The sequence below is a fragment of the Sturnira hondurensis genome, unplaced genomic scaffold, assembly GCF_014824575.4.
Source record: "Sturnira hondurensis isolate 20B ecotype Veracruz unplaced genomic scaffold, ASM1482457v3 Scaffold0021354, whole genome shotgun sequence".
Lineage (NCBI taxonomy): Eukaryota > Metazoa > Chordata > Mammalia > Chiroptera > Phyllostomidae > Sturnira > Sturnira hondurensis.
The window spans coordinates 5,555,531-5,574,659 of record NW_028093985.1 but is presented as its reverse complement, the minus strand read 5'-3'; the positions used below and the strand labels follow the sequence as shown (position 1 = coordinate 5,574,659).

Below are 19,129 nucleotides of genomic sequence, written 5' to 3'. Positions count from 1 at the left end.
TTCTTTTGTTCTTGAAATACCTTGTTAGTTTTTTGAAACATGCATAATCCTCTAATGTTGTGGGAAAACTGACACAAGCTTCTTAAAATTTATGTTCAGAGGATTGATTGATGTTTTATTGCTGTCAAGTACAAAATTTCATTTTTACAAGTACATGCTGCCTTAGACACACAGTTGAGCTATACGTCATCTCCCATTTGATGTCAAATGATACAAAATGTGACCTAGTAAGCAATCAGTGGTTATAGTACAAAAATAATCAAAGGTTTAGTCAATAACTCATGAAGTTTGATGTACTAGTATTGATAAGCTAATTAAACAGATCTGCCTGTGTTCTTCCAGCCTACTGGGGCCCTGCTATGATTAGCTGTACAGCAAGGAGTGTTGTAGCATTGAATGAAAGTAACTGATCAGAAAATGGTGTAGTCACGGAGCTTTAAGTGCTCCCATTTCTGATCACAGAATGGTTTCAGGGAAGGTAGGTTTTCTCTGCACACCTGCAGCCAGTCAGTGCATAGGCCTCTTGTGGTCAATATTGATTGATTCTTATAACAGAAGTAGAACAAATTTAGTGTTTCGCAACCTTCTGTGATTTAATATTGTTATGCTTTTTGCTGTAATAGTCACAAAAATCCTTCTGTAATCGTGAGTAACTATAGCAATACCTACTAGCTCGGCTGTGGATCTAAATGTTTCAGTATTGCCAATATAAACTTCTGGATATTCTGGAGTTTATAATTCAGCTTTATAAGTTGGTTATAACAGTTACTTGGTAAATAAAGGTGTTACTAAGAAAACGATGAAGGGATGGATGGACTTAAACTTCTTCTTTCAGAACTTTTCAGAGTACTGTAGACTGAGATCTGAATGTAATTAGGAAGGAGAAAGAATATTCTATATGATTACTTTTTTAAAACTCCACAAGTTAAAGACTTTTGAGGCAACCTTTGAAATACATATCATTTCTTTGTAGTATGTTGATGTCCTTCTAGACATCTACGTAGACATGGGTTATAATCATTGGTGGTAAGTTAGATCATAGATGTAGCAATCTAATGAGAAATTTCTTAACTTTTTTCAGCCTACCATTGGGCTGTGATATTTCATTCAGCTGATAATTACTGAGTTCTTACTATATGCCAGGCATGTGATAGGTACTGGAAATAATGCCCAGTTAAACTGAAAATGTTAATTGCTTTTTGGCATCGTTGTAACCTCAGGAACTTTAAAATCTGTTGGGGAGAAAATTATTTATACCTCAAACAGACTTCCGCCAAGATGGAGGCATAGGTGGAAACACTGTGCCCTCTCCCACAATCAAGTTTGAATACAACAAAGGTTTGGAGAACAAAGACACAGCCACAAAACAGAAAATTGAATTATACGGAAGTCCGACAACCACTAACCGTTCAACGGGGACAGTAAGAGGGGTGGAGCCAGCAGTGGAGCAGGGTCAGGCAGGAGAGATCCTCAGACCTAGGCGCGCAAGTGGCTTGGTCCCAGTCAGGGTGCGGGGCAGACTGAGTGCAGTCGCACATTCGCGCACAGTGAGACGGACCACGCAGGCCCCAGGGGGCGAGGGCTGATGGCGGTGGCACACTCGCGTGCAGGGGAATGAAACACATGGGCCCGGTGGTGGTGGCAGCTGCCCCACCTGTGGGGGCCGAGGCAGGAGATGGCAGACAGGCCGCCATTGTTCCTTGTTGACCCCGCCCCCACATACAGCATCACAACCCAGTGACTGAGTTGCCCTGTTCTAGTGAACACTTTAGGGCTCTGATCCTGCTATGGAACAGGCACGAACAACCCGAAAGATGGCACAAGAACTCAAAGTCCCAGAGCCAATAACTCTAAGCGACTGAGAAATTGCCAGCCTCTCAGAAGCACAATTCAAGACACTGTTTATCAGAATGCTCACAGAACTGGTTGATTATAGTCACAAATTAGAGGAACATATGAAGGCTAAACTAATTGAAATGAAGGGAGATGCACAGGAAACCAATAGTGATGGAAAGGAAACTCGGACTCAAATCAATGGAATGGACCAGAAGGAAGAACCAAACATCCAACCAGAAAGGAATGAAGAAATGAGAATTCAAAAAAATGAGGAGAGGCTTAAGAACCTCCAGGACATCTTTAAACATTCCAACATCCGGATTATAGAGGTACCAGAAGGGGGAAAGAAACAGCCACGAGTGGAAAACGTATTTGAACAAATAATAAAGGAGAACTTCCCCAGTCTGGCAAAGGAAATAGACTTCCAGGAAATCCAGGAAGCTCAGAGAATCTCAAAGAAGTTGGACCCAAGAAGGAACACACCAAGGCACATCATAATGACATTATCCAAGACTAAAATGAAGGAGAGAATCCTAGAAGCAGCAAGAGATAAGGGGACAGTCACCTACAAAGGAGTACCCATCAGACTGTCAGCAGATTTCTCAAAAGAGACCTTACAGGCAAGAAGGGGCTGGAAAGAAGTATTCCAAGTCATGAAATCCAAAGACTTGCAGCCAAGATTGCTTTATCCAGCAAAGCTTTCATTTAGAATGGAAGGACAGATAAAGTTCTTCTCAGATAAGGTCAAGTTCAAGGAGTTCATCATCACCAAGCCCTTATTATATGAAATGCTAAAGGGACTTATATAAGAAAAAGAAGATGAAAAAGATGAACAGTGAAAGGACAGCAAACACACAGTTATTAACAACCACACCTAAAACAAAAGCAAACCTAGAGGACAGCTAGATCAGAAGTGGAACCATAGAAATGAAGAACACATGGAGGGTTAGCAACAGGGGAGTGGGAGGAGGAGAAGGGGGGTGAAGGTACAGAAAATAGCATAGACAGTAGGTAGAAAATAGATAGGGGGAGGGTGAGAATAGTGGGGGAAATATAGAATCTAAAGAACTTGAGACACGTGGTTATAAACTAAGAGGGGGAGAATGGTGGGGAAGGGAGTGTGCGGGTGGAGGGGAATGAAGGGGGGAATAGAACAACTGTAATAGTATAATCAATAAAATATATTTTTAAAAAAGAAAATTATTTATACCTCAAACAATTAGATGAGTGCTTCTTAAACTGTAATTAAATAAGTTTTAGAATTTGTATTTCTATTAAAAAATCTAAAACACTGGTATATTTTGGATCATTTGGTTGCCATCTTATATACTTATATACACATAGTTTTGGTACCCATTTGTATTTTTGTGTAAGATCATTGGTTCCAAGTGATCATTTAAAGTGTTCATAAAAACTAACAACAAAAAAATTTTTATGGACTTTCAGGAGCCTACGTGGGTTGGTATCATATGTAGATGTGAGGTCATCTGGGTGAGACTGCCATTGATTGATTGGCACTCAGAGATGTTGTTTTGGAGTGAGTTTTTCCTGATTGGCTAATGCTCAGAAACTAAGGGCTATCATCACAAATTGGTTGACTTGCAAAAGTTTGTTCATGTAGCTGAGTATTTTGTTGATTGAGCAGGTTTAAAACAATTCTGATGGTTGTATGTTGCTAACACTGCAGAAAAAAACTGTCTTCCTAGGGATCCACAAAATATTTTCAATTTGAGACTTTTTAAATAATAAAACTGTTTAAGATAGTTTTATAATCAGAAAATACTATTTTTTTGTTTTGGAGGATGTCTAGAAAGATGAGATTCAACCCTAAAAAGAAAATATCTTGTTTTGTGTGAACACAACATTAATATTCATATTAAAAATTAAATAATACAGAAAAATGTAAAGATGTAAAAAAGTTCACTGATTAATACCAGCACCCAGAGATAATTACTATTAATATTTTACTGTTTGATTTACTTTTACACTTACCTGATTTGAATCCTGGATCTTTATTTAATAAAAGTGCTATTTTGGTGAAGTTACTTAATGCTCTCTGTGCTTCAGTTTCTTTGTGAAATAGGAATAATAAGACATGTTCATTGAGTAGTGAATATAAAATGAAGTAATCTAAGTAAAACATTTAGAACAGTGCCTAGCACAGAGTGCTATGTGTAAATATTTGATGTTATTACCATATTATGTCCATTCTAAGACATTTGTTTTTTATTTTGATACTGCAGTTGGGACTTACCTTAACAATTGATAGTGACCTATAATTGGCAGAGGTTTTTTTTTGTTGTTCCTTTCTTTGTGATTTATAATATAACGGTATATCTGGTCTATCTTAGATTGATAAAACACTGTATGTGTGTACTACCTACTTTTTATTTTTTATTAACACAGAAGTGAAAAAATACAGAAGTGAGATACAATGCATACTATTTTGCACTTTTACAAATTTTACAAGGACATATTTTCAATATGTAAGATTTGTTTAATTCTATATAGTGGCTGAAAGTGTAGTGTTGTGTGGATGGTACTGTATTTATTTTACTCTTCACCTGTTGATGGACATTTAATGTTTTATTTTTGCTTGGGGGGGGAGATTTTGATTAGTGGAACTTGGGGCAATGTAGAGTGATAATCTGAGTGAAGATTGAGAAAAAATGTAAAAGATATTTTTTGGGATTTTCTGTTTGACTAGAAGAAATTTTGGGCCAGATTTTGAACTGTATTGAGTCTTGAGTTAAGGATTGTAGATTTCATTTTTACAATTTTGTGGATTCATTTAACACTGAAGAGTAATCGGAAATTAATTTTTTGTTACTTTTACCTACACCCCTGTCATACAGTATTCAGGCATGGATTGATATCCACTTAAGGTAGTGTATTTAGCATTTATTAATAATGATGATTTAGAAAGTGTGCTTATTAAGTTTTTGATTGTGCTCATGAAATTCTAAAGAGCAGCAAAATAAGTCAGATTGCAAATGAAGGTCTAAAATTATGTTAGGATGCTTTGATGAATTGAATTTAGGTTGTTGAACATTTCTATGGGTAAATGTAAAATCTTGCTTATCTTTCAAAGGAAGAAAACTCACAGGACAATTATTCGAGTGTAGTGATTTAGCGAGACATACTTTTGGAGAAGGTGTATTACTGTAATTATGAATGAGTTGTATCACTGGAAGTACCTAACCTGGAACAAAGTCTTAACTAGTGTGTTCTGCTTAACCTTAATTTCTAATTTGGAATGCCACACTGAAAGAATTTTAAACAAAGTGGAGTAGGTTCAGAGGGAGCAAAAGGGTGGCGTAGGACCTCAAAACTCTGCTGTGTCATAGGAAATTGGAGTGCCTGGGAAGGAGGCCAGGGCAGTTGTCTTTAAAGTAGTCCAGATTGGTTAGCATGATATAAAACGTGGCCCACTGTAGCACTGATTTTCCTTTTCAGCATCAATTCCAGCAATTTGTAAGAAGTTCCACCCATTTCCTATGCTCTTTGAAGATTCTGTAAACTCTTTGGCATGCACTGAGCTGATATGTGAGGAAGTCAGTCAGGGAGTGGTATTTGAAGATACTTGAGAAGGGAGAGAAGGGCTATGAGCAGTGCCAGAAGTAGGCAGGTGGTGAATTTCAACTTAAATTCATTTACTTTTTCTGTTTATCATAATTTTGTTATAAACAATTATTAAATTGCCTTTAAAAACAGTTTTCTAAACACACTTCCAACCTTTGGAAATTTTGCCATACAATGTTCATAGTTAGCTGAAGGTGTCATGTAATGTATATTGGAATGTGAATATTACCATAGAAACTGATTTGGAGCTTCAGCACCTTTGACAGATGAGGAAACATACCATAACCTACTATATAATCAGTGGGTAAAACCCAGGTTCATTGTATTATTTGTATCCCTCATTTTGAAAATATTTTTGTAGTTTGGAAAATATTTTAATATTCTTATGTGAGTTTTGCTCAGGGACTTTTCTCCCCCTTGAAAGGAAGAACACCTTGATAGAATGTTACTGTTACAGATTGGGTTATTAAAATTCTTATTTCACAAGCTTTTTCTGTTACCATTCATTATCCTATAATATCCATGGTGGGGCAAAAGTAGTTTATAGTTGTGAATATGTGAAGCATAACATGTATGCTTTTAAAATTAATTTTAACTTCCGCCAAGATGGAGGCATAGGTGGAAACACTGTGCCTTCTCCCACAACCAAGTTTGAATACAACAAAGGTTTGGAGAAACAAAGACACAACCAAAGGACAGAAAATTGAATTTTACGGAAGTCCGACTACATCTAACCGTTCAACGGGGACGGTAAGAGGGGCGGAGCCAGCAGCGAGCAGGGTCGGGCAGGACAGGGCCCCCGACCCAGGTGCGCAGGCAGACAGGAACCAGTTGGGGGTGCGGGGCAGACCGCGGGCGCATATTCGCGCACAGTGAGACAGACCACGCAGGCCCCAGGGGGCGAGGGCTGATGGCGGTGGCACACTTGCGTGCAGTGGGACAAAACGCGTGGGCCCGGTGATGGCAGCAACTGCAGCACCGGTGAGGGCCGTGGCGGCAGGCGGCGGACAGGACACCATAGTCCCTCTTTGACCCCGCCCCCACATACAGCGTCACAACCCAGCGACTTAGTTGCCCTTCAGCACCGGTGAGGGCCATCGTCCCTCTTTGACCCCGCCCCCACCTACAACGTCACAACCCAGTGACTGAGTTGCCCTGTTCTAGTGAACACTTTAGGGCTCTGATCCTGCTATGGAACAGGCACGAACAACCCGAAAGATGGCACAAGAAGAACTCAAAGTCCCAGAGCCAATAACTCTAAGCGACCGAGAAATTGCCAGCCTCTCAGAAGCACAATTCAGGACACTATTTATCAGGATGCTCACAGAACTGGTTGATTATAGTCACAAATTAGAGGAACAAAGTTACAAATTAGAGGAACGTGTGAGGGCTGGACTGATTGAAATGAAGGGAGATGCACAGGAAACCAATAGTGATGGAAAGGAAACGGGGACTCAAATCAATGGAATGGACCAGAAGGAAGAACAAAACATCCCACCAGAAAGGAATGAAGAAATGAGAATTCAAAAAAATGAGGAGAGGCTTAGGAACCTCCAGGACATCTTTAAACGTTCCAACATCCGAATTATAGGGGTACCAGAAGGGGGAAAGAAACAGCCACGAGTGGAAAACGTATTTGAACAAATAATAAAGGAGAACTTCCCCAGTCTGGCAAAGGAAATAGACTTCCAGGAAATCCAGGAAGCTCAGAGAGTCCCAAAGAAGTTGGACCCAAGAAGGAACACACCAAGGCACATCATAATTACATTAGCCAAGACCAAAATGAAGGAGAGAATCCTAGAAGCAGCAAGGGATAAGGGGACAGTCACCTACAAAGGAGTACCCATCAGACTGTCAGCGGATTTCTCAAAAGAGACCTTACAGGCAAGAAGGGGCTGGAAAGAAGTATTCCAAGTCATGAAATCCAAAGACCTACAGCCAAGATTGCTTTATCCAGCAAAACTTTCATTTAGAATGGAAGGACAGATAAAGTGCTTCTCAGATAAGGTCAAGTTCAAGGAGTTCATCATCACCAAGCCCTTATTATATGAAATGCTAAAGGGACTTATATAAGAAAAAGAAGATGAAAAATATGAACAGTGAAAGGACAGCAAGCACACAGTTATTAACAACCACACCTAAAACAAAAGCAAACCAAGAAGACAGCTAGATCAGGAGTGGAACCATAGAAATGAAGAACACATGGAGGGTTAGGAACAGGTGGGTGGGAGGGGGAGAAGAGGGGAGAAGGCATAGAAAATAGCATAGATGGTAGGCAGAAAATAGATAGGGGGAGGGTGAGAATAGTGGGGGAAATATAGAATCTAAAGAACTTGAGACACGTGGTTATAAACTAAGAGGGGGAGAATGGTGGGGGAGGGAGGGTGTGGGTGGAGGGGATTGAAGGGAGGGACTAGAACAACTGTAATGGTATAACCAATAAAATATATTTAAAAAAGAAAAAAAATAAAGTTAATTTTATATGATAGTTATATTAAAATTATTGTGTTATTTTCTATGTGAACAACTATAAATTTACTTTTGCCCCACTGTGTATTGTTTTTATTTTGCAGTGTAAGCTATGATCAGGCTTAGTTATTTACTTCAAAAACTGTTAAGAGTGGATTTGGGTATAGAAAATATTGACTTTTAATTTTCACTCTGGCTAGGATTAAATGATTTTTTTTTTCTAACAGATCAAGAAGTTAGTATATGTTTATCTGGTTCGATATGCTGAAGAACAGCAGGATCTGGCACTCTTGTCCATAAGTACTTTTCAGCGAGCTCTAAAGGTAAGTAATAGAGTGAATAGGCAAAGAGCGACATGGTCTCTGTGCAGTTGAAGGTGTGTCATTTAAAGAAGTGGAGCGGTAATCACTAAATGGCACACTGGTGATTTGAAAGAGTTAAAAGGCCTCTCACAGTGCCTATTCAGTATCCTTAGAAAGTAATTTAGGTAACCAACTGGATCTTGCCCTGTTTTTTTCAGTTGTATATGTTTCTTTATGTTTAGTATAATCATTATCATGTATCAAAGAACTCTTCATCATTATACAAACTAATTGTTGAAAGTGTGCAAAGACAGGACATGACTTTTTTTAAAGATAAAATTTATGACCTCTGCCAATTTATTATCATGAAAGTTTAAAAAAATCTAGCATGTTTAGTAGTAGTAAATGATGAAGAAGAATTATAACCATTACTTTTCTTATTAGAACATTATTCATAGAAATAAACATTTATTAATCCTTTTTCTTACCCACTTTCATATACTGGTTGTTTATTTTAAATTAAGTAGCTTTCCCCCGCTATTGTTACTTTGCATCCTGTAAGCTCCTATTAACTGTGTCATAAAGATGTCTTTGAAATACTGTAAACTTCCAATTTTGATGACAATTTTTGCATAATCTTTAGGACCCAAATCAACTAATTCGCGCAAGTGCTTTGAGAGTTCTGTCAAGTATCAGAGTACCAATTATTGTACCTATTATGATGCTTGCTATTAAGGAAGCTTCTGCTGATTTATCACCATATGTTAGGAAGAATGCAGCCCATGCGATACAGAAATTGTACAGGTAGGTGCTTTGTTAATATCAAAGATCTCTAATGTTCTGTGGAGTGTTACAGCCCATGGAGACTTATTTCATTAACTCTTGTAACTAGTCTGTTCTTTTACTAAGAAAACTCAGTGACTGTGTTTTACCCCTCACAAACATCCTTTAGGCATCTTTGTTTCAGCTATAAAGTTTCTGCACAGGTTTTTACTTGTGAGCCAATTAGGGCCTGTAATAATTTATAGATTTTGTAATTTAAAAATAACCAGAATCTGGCCCTGGCTGGTGTAGCTCAGTGGATTGAGTGCGGGCCTGCGAACCAAAGAATCGCGGTTCGATTCCCAGTCAGGGCACATGCCTGGGTTGCAGGCCAATTTCCAGCAGGGGACACACCAGAGGCAACCATACATTGATGTTTCTCTCCTTCTCTCCTTCCCTTCTCCTCTAAAGATCAATAAATAAAATCTAAAAAAACAGACAAACCCCAGAATTTGAATTCTCATATAAAGAATTTGAATTCAAACCCCAGAATTTGAATTCTCATATAGTCTACCTCTCATGTACACATATACATGTATTATTAGAAAATTGATATCTTTTCTGTTTATTGTAGGGTAGAGCTGTGAATATGTTATCCTCTTAACTCATTTTGTTTTTCTTCTCCCCTCCTTGATCTTGCTGTTTCCGATTTTCGTAGTCTGATTTTCCAAAGATATTTTAGTAACTAATTTTTTAATAACTGATTTTTAAATATAGCACCATACCATATTTGTATGCTACTTACTAAAACAGCATACATTTCTTGATCTCTGTAGTAAACAGTTTGCCTAAATAAAAATATTATCTGTAATAATTTGGTATTATTTTCTGTTACCATTAATTCCACAAGCTTTTTTCTAGATTATTTTGGTTTCTGGTGCTGTGTTATATGTGTAAAATGTATGAAAACAGTAGAAGATGTAGTATCACATATTTGAGGAAAAAGTCAAACATGCCAAATAATTAAAGGCAATCTATAATTGAATAAGATACTAACATTTGATATATATGTACATACAAAAGTACACTAACAATGCCTGTAATAGGAGAGGGCTTATGTGGGGTTTCATAACATAAAGATGTAATGAAAATGGCATTAGTTGGGAAAAACTTCCCGGAGAAGGGAGACTGAAGTTGAAATTTGAAAGAATTGAAAGGTTTTATTTAATGTTCAGATAATGATAATGGTTACTATTAACTTATATAATGTTTGTGAAAAAATACTCATTTTGTTAGGTAAACTGTCAAAGTTATGCTTCTCACTGATGATCTTTCTGGTTACGCACTTGCAGAATCAGAGCGAAGTTCACTAAGACACTTTAAAAGTTTGTCACTGGGCTCCATTTTATCTCTCCAGCTTCAGTTTTTACTCTCTTTGCTTTTGATGTAGAGTCTCACTTCTGCTTGTTAGTCCTCTACATAAAATGTTTTTATCTCATTTACCATTTCTTGTTCCTCCTTTAGTCTCTACCTAGACATTTTTCTCCTTTCATCAGCTCTAAAGTCAGTTAAGATTTCTCTGAGATGTCACTTCTTTTAAGAAACCCTCCATAGCCCACCTGTCTCCCTGAGTACCCTTCCTCTTTATCCTCATAATCCCTTATACGTATCTCTGTTATATGGCATGATTGTGTTTGTGATGTCTTTACTAACTTCTGCTTCTTTGTCTCTGTATACCCATTGTTTAGCTTCTCAGTAAATGAACAACAGAAGAATTCCATGCTGGGAGGAAATTAGATCACTGTCAATATTGCAGTCATTAGAGCTGCTATTAAGACGTACTTCTCAATTTTGTACTTATGTAAGCCTGTGCTTATATATTTTTTGTTTTAAAAAGCAGGTTTTATAATGTACGTTTCCATCAGTGAACTAGAATGCTGCTACAAAATTCTTTTGGGAAATTCTGTATATTTGTTTTTGACCATTACATATCCATAGTAGAAAATGACTGCTATCTTGTTACTTTTCCCCTTAGTTAAAAAAAGACTTTGTGGTTTATCTACTTTCTTACAGTTTTCTAACTTATTTTAAAGAAGTGAACTTGTTCTTTAAATACCTTCTTAATGGTATTGGCATCTGGGTTTAATATGAACAACTTTGGAGAGAAAGAATGGACACATTGGGAGTGAAAGCATCCCATTTTACATTATATTTGTTTTTTGTTTGTTTCTGTTCTTACATAATTCTCACTTTCAATTCCCTCTTGAAACACTTTGCAATATTTTTGAAATGGTTAGCTTCATTTAAAGTTAGAATTAAAGGGAAAAATTTAATATATGTTCTTTTCTTTATATGATTTAGCCTTGATCCAGAGCAGAAGGAAATGTTAATTGAAGTCATTGAAAAACTTCTGAAGGATAAAAGCACAGTAAGTAATACATTGTTATGTCAGAGTACAAGTATGCTTTATGTCATAGTACCATTTTATCATTGTATATTTGGTATAATAATTATTGCTTGTTTTTTTAATGGTATAAAGATGGAGCATAAATCCTTGAAGAATAAAAGTATCCATGTAAAGAGAAGAATTGCATTTAGCATTTTAGTTTGTTACACATTTCTTCATGACAGAGCAAAGAGCAAGTTGGGAAAAAATCCTTTCTTTATCTGTGGCTAAATTGTTTACTGCTTTTAGTGCCGAAGTTTTTATTTCAAGCAAAGATTTATTAGAATTTATAAAAACTGAACTATCTGGGAACAAATAATTATTTTAAATGAAGTTTTCAAAAGTGTTAAGGAGATATTGAAAAATTAGGGGGTGTGTTGTAGTATTATAATTTTTTAAATTGTTGTTCAAGTATAGTTTTCTGTCTTTTACTCCCATCCCAGCCTAGTATTATAATTTTTTGAAAAAATACTAAGCATTTTCACATGTACAAGACAAATTTCATTGGCTGATAAGAATGATTTTACTGGCTAATATGAGCCATCTTTTGGGAATGTACATGACTCCTCCTTTTCCCTTCACTTCCATTCTTTGTGTATAGTGATAATAAGATCCTGGAATAGTGGTGACCCGTGGGTTTTGTGAGCAGACCTCTGGAGGAGCTAGTATAATGGTTTCTTTGATAGAGGCTTCTATACCCAACTCCATGGCTCAACTTTTGAGTGAGAGGATGCCAGCTTGTCTTAGAATAATATCACCAAGGAGTGTGTGTACCCGTATATAGCAACTATCCAAGTATAGTGGCCACTCGCCCCATAGCTATTGTTGAATGGCATAGCATATGGTTTATTGTGGAGAACATTCAGTGTGCACTTGAGAGGAATGTGTATTCTGTTGTTGGGTGGAGTGTTCTATATATGTCCGTTAGAGCTAATTAGCTTACAGTTTTGTTCAAGTCTTCTGTTTCTTTGTTTGGTTTTGCCTTTTTTTTTTGTTATCATCTTAATTTTTTAATCTTTATTTTTTTCTGTTACCATTTAGTCCCCTTATACCCCCATCCCCCCAACAATCACCATACTTTTGTCCATGTCTATGAGTCCTTTTTCCTCATTCTCTCCACCCTCAGACAGAAATTTAAAATCTAATATCTGAAATGAATAAAACACTGGAAGGAATAAACACTAGGTTCAATGAAGCAGAGGGCCGAATCAGTGATTTCAGAGACAAGGTGGAAAAAAGATAGAGCTACAAAAAGAAAACAGAACTTAAAAAAATGAGGAGAGCTTAAGAATCATATTGGACAACAGGAAGCGTAACAACATCTGCATCATGGGAATGCCAGAGGAGAAGAGAGTGAGCAAGGGATCGAGAACTTGTTTGAAGAAATAATGACTGGAAACTTCCAAATTGAGTGAGGAAAAAGACACACAAGTCCAGGAAGCTCAGAGAATCCCAAACAAGTTGGACCCAAAGAGGCCTACACCGAAACACATCATGATTAAAGTGACCAGGCTTAAAGACGAGAGGGTCTTTTGCCTTCTTAATGGTATTGGTATCCAGGTTTAATATGAGCAACTTTAGAGAGAAAGAATAGGACACATTGGAAATAAAAACATCTCATTTTATCCATTATTGAAAGTGAAGAACTATACTCCTATTATTGTAGAACTGTCTATTCCTCCTATTAGTTATGCCTGCATTTACTTCATGTATTTAGAAGCTCTGATGTTTGGTGCATGTATGTTTATAATTATTTTATTTTCCTTTTGTCATTATTAAATATCCATTTATCTCTAGTAATACTTTTTGTTTTAAAGTCTATTTTGTCCATTATTTTTGTCCAAAAAAGAGCAACTTTTTTTTCTGAGTTGCTCCAGCTTTTTTATGGTAGCTGTTTGCATGACACATGTTTTTCCTTGCTTGTACTGCTAACCTATTGGTATTTTTGAATCAATGTGTGTCTCCTGTAGACAGCATATAGTTGGATTTTTTTTATCCAGTTTGGCAATATGTACCTTTTGATTAGATTATTTAATCCATTCACATTTAATGTCATTGATATAGTTGAATTTATAGCTGCCATTTTACTTGTTTTTCTGTTTCATGTCATTTTGGTTCCTCATTCCTCCTTTACTACTTTGTTTTTACATTAGATGTATGTGTTTTATTGAAAATTTTAAGACCTTTGATGAATTTTTCACTATGTATTTAAAAAATTTTTATATTATACATGAAATTATACTTGCAGATTTTATTCCTAGGCCATCCAGCAAATTTCTTTTAATCTCTAATGTAGCAGAAATCTTCATTGCATTTCTACTGTGGTCTATGGTATAATATTGGAGGTAAGCAAACAGATTTGCTTAATAAATAAAGAGAGACAAGAAATTTAATTTTCTTTTATCCTTGTATGGTATACTTTTACCTGTTTCAAGGATCTAGATACACAATTAGTATTATTGCTGTTTTGGTTAACTTGACTTTAATAATAATAAAAAACATTTAGTTTCTTCCATGTGCAAGATACTTGCTAAATACTTTGGAGAATATGGTAAGATATACAAGAAACAGATATTTTAATGTACTTTACCATGATTTCTGCTACATTATACACTAAATGAGATTTGTGGCATAGCCTAGGAATGAAATCTCCATGTGCAATGTGCATATATCTTCCCAAACAGGGTACATCACAGCTGAAAACTACAGTCTTTAGAATTAGATGGAATTGGATTTGTGTCAAAACTTCTGCCATTTGTTAGCTATGTATTAAGCCATCATAAGTTTCAGTTTCTGAACTTGCAGAGCTTGTACTTTCTAGTCTATAAATGTTTTGTTTGTATTGAGTAAGTTGTATATAAAATCCTCAGCACAGAGCCTGATACCATAAAGGGGGTTGATTAATATTCCAAATAAGAAGTAAATACTCAAAAAGGAGTGTAAAGGGTGATTTCTTTGTAAATGTGGAACATCTGTTCTTGATTTCTGTCCATTTATTTCCAAAATACAAAAGATATATTGCGTACATGTTCAAAAGAGGTGTGTTCAAATATTTGTTAAAACATTAAGGAATTTGTTTTTTTCTTGGTGGTAGAAATTGGGTGTTCAGTATTATTTTAATGTTTTACTTCACAAATGCTTAGTGTTCAAAAGTAGATCTTTTGGCGGTTTGATGATTCCTCATTTATGAGGCACTCTTTTTTCTGAAGTATTATATAGTATTATATATATTTATGTATTAAAAATTATTAAAAATTAAAAACACACATTATCTGTATTAAACAGCAGTATTATCTACTGACACCTCTAATTTTAGTGTAGTAGCATGGGGTTCTTTCCAGCTTCCTTATCTTTTCAACTTCTTTCTCCGACATTGAGAAATGTGGTTTCCATTTTCCGCAGTACGTGTAGTTACTAGCTCCATTCCAGAATACGGGGAAGTGTCGTTTCAGAGTTGCTAACCTGTACTTCTGTGGGAAGTAGTGAGAGGGAGACAGCGGAGTGGGTTAAGTAGTGGTTTGTAGTTGCATCTTATCTTGGTTTTACTAGTTTTAAGCTACTGTGAGTTGAAATTGCTTTATCATTATATCATTGAACTTGTTATATTGGTATATAAGATAGCTATTGGCCCTGGCTGGTGTAGCTCAGTGGATTGAGTGCCGGCCTGTGATGTAAAGGGTTGCTGGTTAGATTCCTGGTCAGGGCACATGCCTGGGTTGTGGGCCAGGTCCCCAGTGGGGGACACATGAGAGGCAACCACACATTGATGTTTCTCTCCCACTCTTTCTCCTTCCTGTCCCCTCTCTCTAAAAATAAATAAAATATTTATAAAAAAGATAGCTATTGATTTTCTGTATGGTAATTTTATATCCTGCTTATCTACTGAATTCTTTTATTGTTTGGTTTAGTTTTGTTCTTCATTCTCCATGGTTTATTCTAGAAAATGAATCCTATAATCTGCAAATAGAAGTTGTTGTTCTTTCTCTTTTTTAATTCCTATGACTAATTTTTTTTGTCTAATTATATTGGCATATACCTTTAGTACAATCACTCTTTAATAGTAGTGGAGAAGGTGGGCATCCTTGCCCTATTTCAATCTAAGGAAAATGCCTGTAATATGTCTGCATTAAGTAACATGCTGATCCTGAGGATTTTTTGTTTTCTTTGAAATGTAATAGTTTTACATGGTGTCTCAGGATTACTTGAAGTGGGTCAAGTTTTTCCTGGAATCCAGTGAGCCTTTTCAAAATGTAGATTCAGGATTAAATTATTTCTGAGAAGTGGTGGGTTTTGGTATAATTTTAAATATTCTGTTCAGTTGTTACTTTTTATTTAGGGATTTCAATTTTATGTAAGTTGGATCCTTTTTTGCCTGTTTTGTATTTCAGTCACTGGCTCTCTTAACCATTTAACTTCTTTCTTTACCTTATTTACTTTCCTCTTGGTTCTTTTTCTTCTTTACTTTAAATGTGCCTTTATTAAATTTTCACTCAACTATATTTACCAGAGCACCTTGCAATTTAATCATCATGTCTGCTTTACCTGGTTTCAATCAACTCCTACTTTATTCCTACCTGATGTCTTTTGTTAATTTCTGTTTTCTATTTTTGAATTTCTGATTCATGTTCATTTTTCCAATCTCCAAATGCTTCTTTGAGGGTGCTTAATTCATTTTGGAGTGTTGTGTTTACTGTTTTCTTTTACTTCCTCATTGATTATTTTGTGGGTAAATTTCATAAGTTGAATTGTTTTGATTTTTATTTTCTGTTTTCAGTTCTTATATATTGAATCTTTTATTTTTTTTGGTAGGGTTGGTGGTTTGAGTTTGAAGTACTTTGTGAGATTCCTGGTTCAAGAGCGCCCTCTGTGTCAGAATAGCAAACATGTGTGTGGTTTTCTGTTTTGTTTTTGCTGGGAGGGCATCCATATTAAAAAAAAAAGGATGCATGTCATAAGATTATTTTGATTATTTTTTTTTACTTGTAAGATCCTAAATTTTTCCTCTTATTTTTTTCTATCACCTTACATTTTCTAAGGTGCTTCTCTTCCTTCACCTCTCTTTAAACCATTTTCTGCTGAAACTTTCCCTTTCCAAGATAGCCTCATTGACATACATACCCCCTTTTCCAGTGAATTCCCTTCTTAGTAATTTGCTCTCATCTATGGTAATCTTTTGCAGTATTTTCACAGTAGTGTTCTCTTTCTTTTTCTGCTGTTGATTTTAGTTCCCTCTTATGCCCACCACCAATTCTGGGCTGCTTTGTTCTTGGCAGTTTTATTAGACTGTCATAGGTTTCTGTGAAGTTTCATGATAAAAAGCATGAAAAAGAACTTACTGGCATTGAGGACTGATTTTTCTCCATGCATGTAATTTGGAGTTTAGAGGTTCTCTTTGTTTTAGTTACTCATAGGACGTAGGTTTACATCTTTAGTTTTTCTGGGTTTGAGTTGGAACGTTCCAATTTATTTACTCAGGTACAAGTAGTATTTAAATTAGAGTTATTTTGAGAATGTTTTCTGATGTTTTCCCCTTAGTATAGTTATAATCCATTATAGAAAGATTAAAAATATTCTGATATCTGTATAAGTATCTATGCATCTTTATTATTAGTTTTGCTTGTTGAATATAATACTTTATTGAAGGAAGACAGCTATATTTTTTCTTTCCCCCAAATTAATAATGTCAGCATTGACATTTAAAATCAACAAGAATTCTAAATTATTTTTGTTTAAAAACTCCCTAATTAAATGAACCTGGTCCTATTTACTTTCACATTTTCAAAAGAAATGTAGTTGTCATCAGCAGGAGCTTCTTGGGACCATTATCATGATGACATTGCTGTGGCTGCTGATAAATATGAATTTGAAAAGTGTTTATCTTTTTTAATGCTTTTAAAATTTAACCTCTATTGATTTTGATACATACTATCTCTGGTTGCTTGTGTTAGCCTAAAGAAGGATTTTTTTACAGTTAATATCGCAAAGAAAACTATCTCTGTAATTCTCATTTTAAGGAAAGGTACAATGTAAACGTATTAAAAGATAATAAAATGACTTTTTTCTTTTACTAGAGAAAGACCTATATCTGTCATAAGACTAGTTCTTTTTTAAAAATAAATCATTTGGAGTTTAGGAAGAGAGTTATGGTGATATAACTAAAAGAACACTTTAGTGTTACTTAAGGTAACTATTATCTGAATATGTCTGTAAATTTTAAAAGCTATAATAGAAGACTTATAACTATAATCAATGAAATTAAAAGGTAATACTTCATCTATTTTCTACCATCCCCAATCAATAGTTACAAGTTTTCTTTATATAATTTCTTCATTTTATGTTCCTAGATTTACCATTTTCATCTTAATTTCTCTACTTACATATACTGCATATTTTTTACTACATACCTTTTCTACTGTTCAGTTATAGATTTATTTTAAAATTTGTTATACTTCTTTTTAAATATAAAATATCTGTATTTGTTGGGCATTTTAAACATAGTAGTAGACAGTGTCTCTTTTTTAGAACGCCTCAAAAGCAGGCTGGGATTTATTTATTTTTCCATTAAGGTTAATTTTAAAGAAATTCTTTTGATGGCATTTAACTTTCTGATAGAAAACTGGGTCCTAGGAAGACAAATTTGGTCTGTGGCTACAAAAAACTGAGTTGCATATTTTTTTATGTGAAAGTTTCCTCTCTTTAATCTAGCTACAAAATGATGTTTAATGAATATATCGGTAGTTCATAACCAAGCTGTGGGGATAAGACACCATTTTACAAGTTATTGATTCAATGTCAGTAAAAGCCTCACTGTCGTGGGCAAAAAAACCACACCTCTAAGTTTGTGCAGATGTTTTGTTGTGATAGATCTATTATCCAGCTATTAGAAGATAAATGACTGATCTTTCCCATTTTCCATGCCTCAAGAAAATTGAAATAAGAAGGGGAATATCATTTGAGCTGTATGATTAGGGCAGGTTGGATGGCCATTAATTTAAGAGAAGAAAATCTTGGCAGCATTGGCCAGCTTATACTGTATTATCAATCAAACCTGATGCACTTCTTGTGATGACCCAGCACTCTCAGGTTTTTGCAACGTTAATTAGAATTCATGACAAAATAGATGCAAGGAAACGTTTTGTACCCTTCATAATTTTATAGAAAATTTATTGTTATTAGTGGAACCATTTGCTTAGTGTGATTTTTTTCATTACCAGCTTGTCAACTAGCATAGATAATCTGGAGAAAATATGAACTCCATAGATGGGGTGTCACTTTTGTTGATGGTTCATGTAGTTTACCTTGGAGCACAGCTAATGGCTGAAGTTCATAGCAACAGCACAGAAAAACATTGCAACCAGGGGAAGATAAATGAACCATGTTTATTGCTTTAATATAAAAAATACATAAATGGAAAACTGCATTTGAATTTGATGAGCTCATTGCTAGTTTTGTTGGAGTGATTTATTTTTCTCCTTATATAAAAAGCTACTGTTGACACAGTAAGATGGAAATTAACTGTCTTTTTTAGGGAAACTAATATTTTTGGTTTTAAAATCTCAGTAGATCATTTAATTTTAATTCTGGGAGTTTTATAGAATATTGAACATTTAACAGACCAGAATGATCAATTCTTGTAGTGTTTTAGCATAGGGTGAGTTTGTTGAAACAATGCAACAAAATACCTAAAACAGTGAGTTTTATTTTGTGGAGGTACTTTTTTTTTTACATCCTT

The 19,129-nt window shown here is 35.3% G+C and overlaps 1 protein-coding gene across 1 annotated transcript in view; it reads left to right on the top strand.

The window, feature by feature from the left end:
• AP3B1 (adaptor related protein complex 3 subunit beta 1) overlaps positions 1 to 19,129 on the top strand; it is a 242,885-nt gene that overhangs the window by 38,110 nt on the left and 185,646 nt on the right. The window contains exons 4-6 of the mRNA XM_037032382.1: positions 8,115 to 8,210; positions 8,833 to 8,993; positions 11,313 to 11,379. Of these exons, the coding sequence (XP_036888277.1) occupies positions 8,115 to 8,210; positions 8,833 to 8,993; positions 11,313 to 11,379 (324 nt within the window). The remainder of the gene's footprint in view (positions 1 to 8,114; positions 8,211 to 8,832; positions 8,994 to 11,312; positions 11,380 to 19,129) is intronic.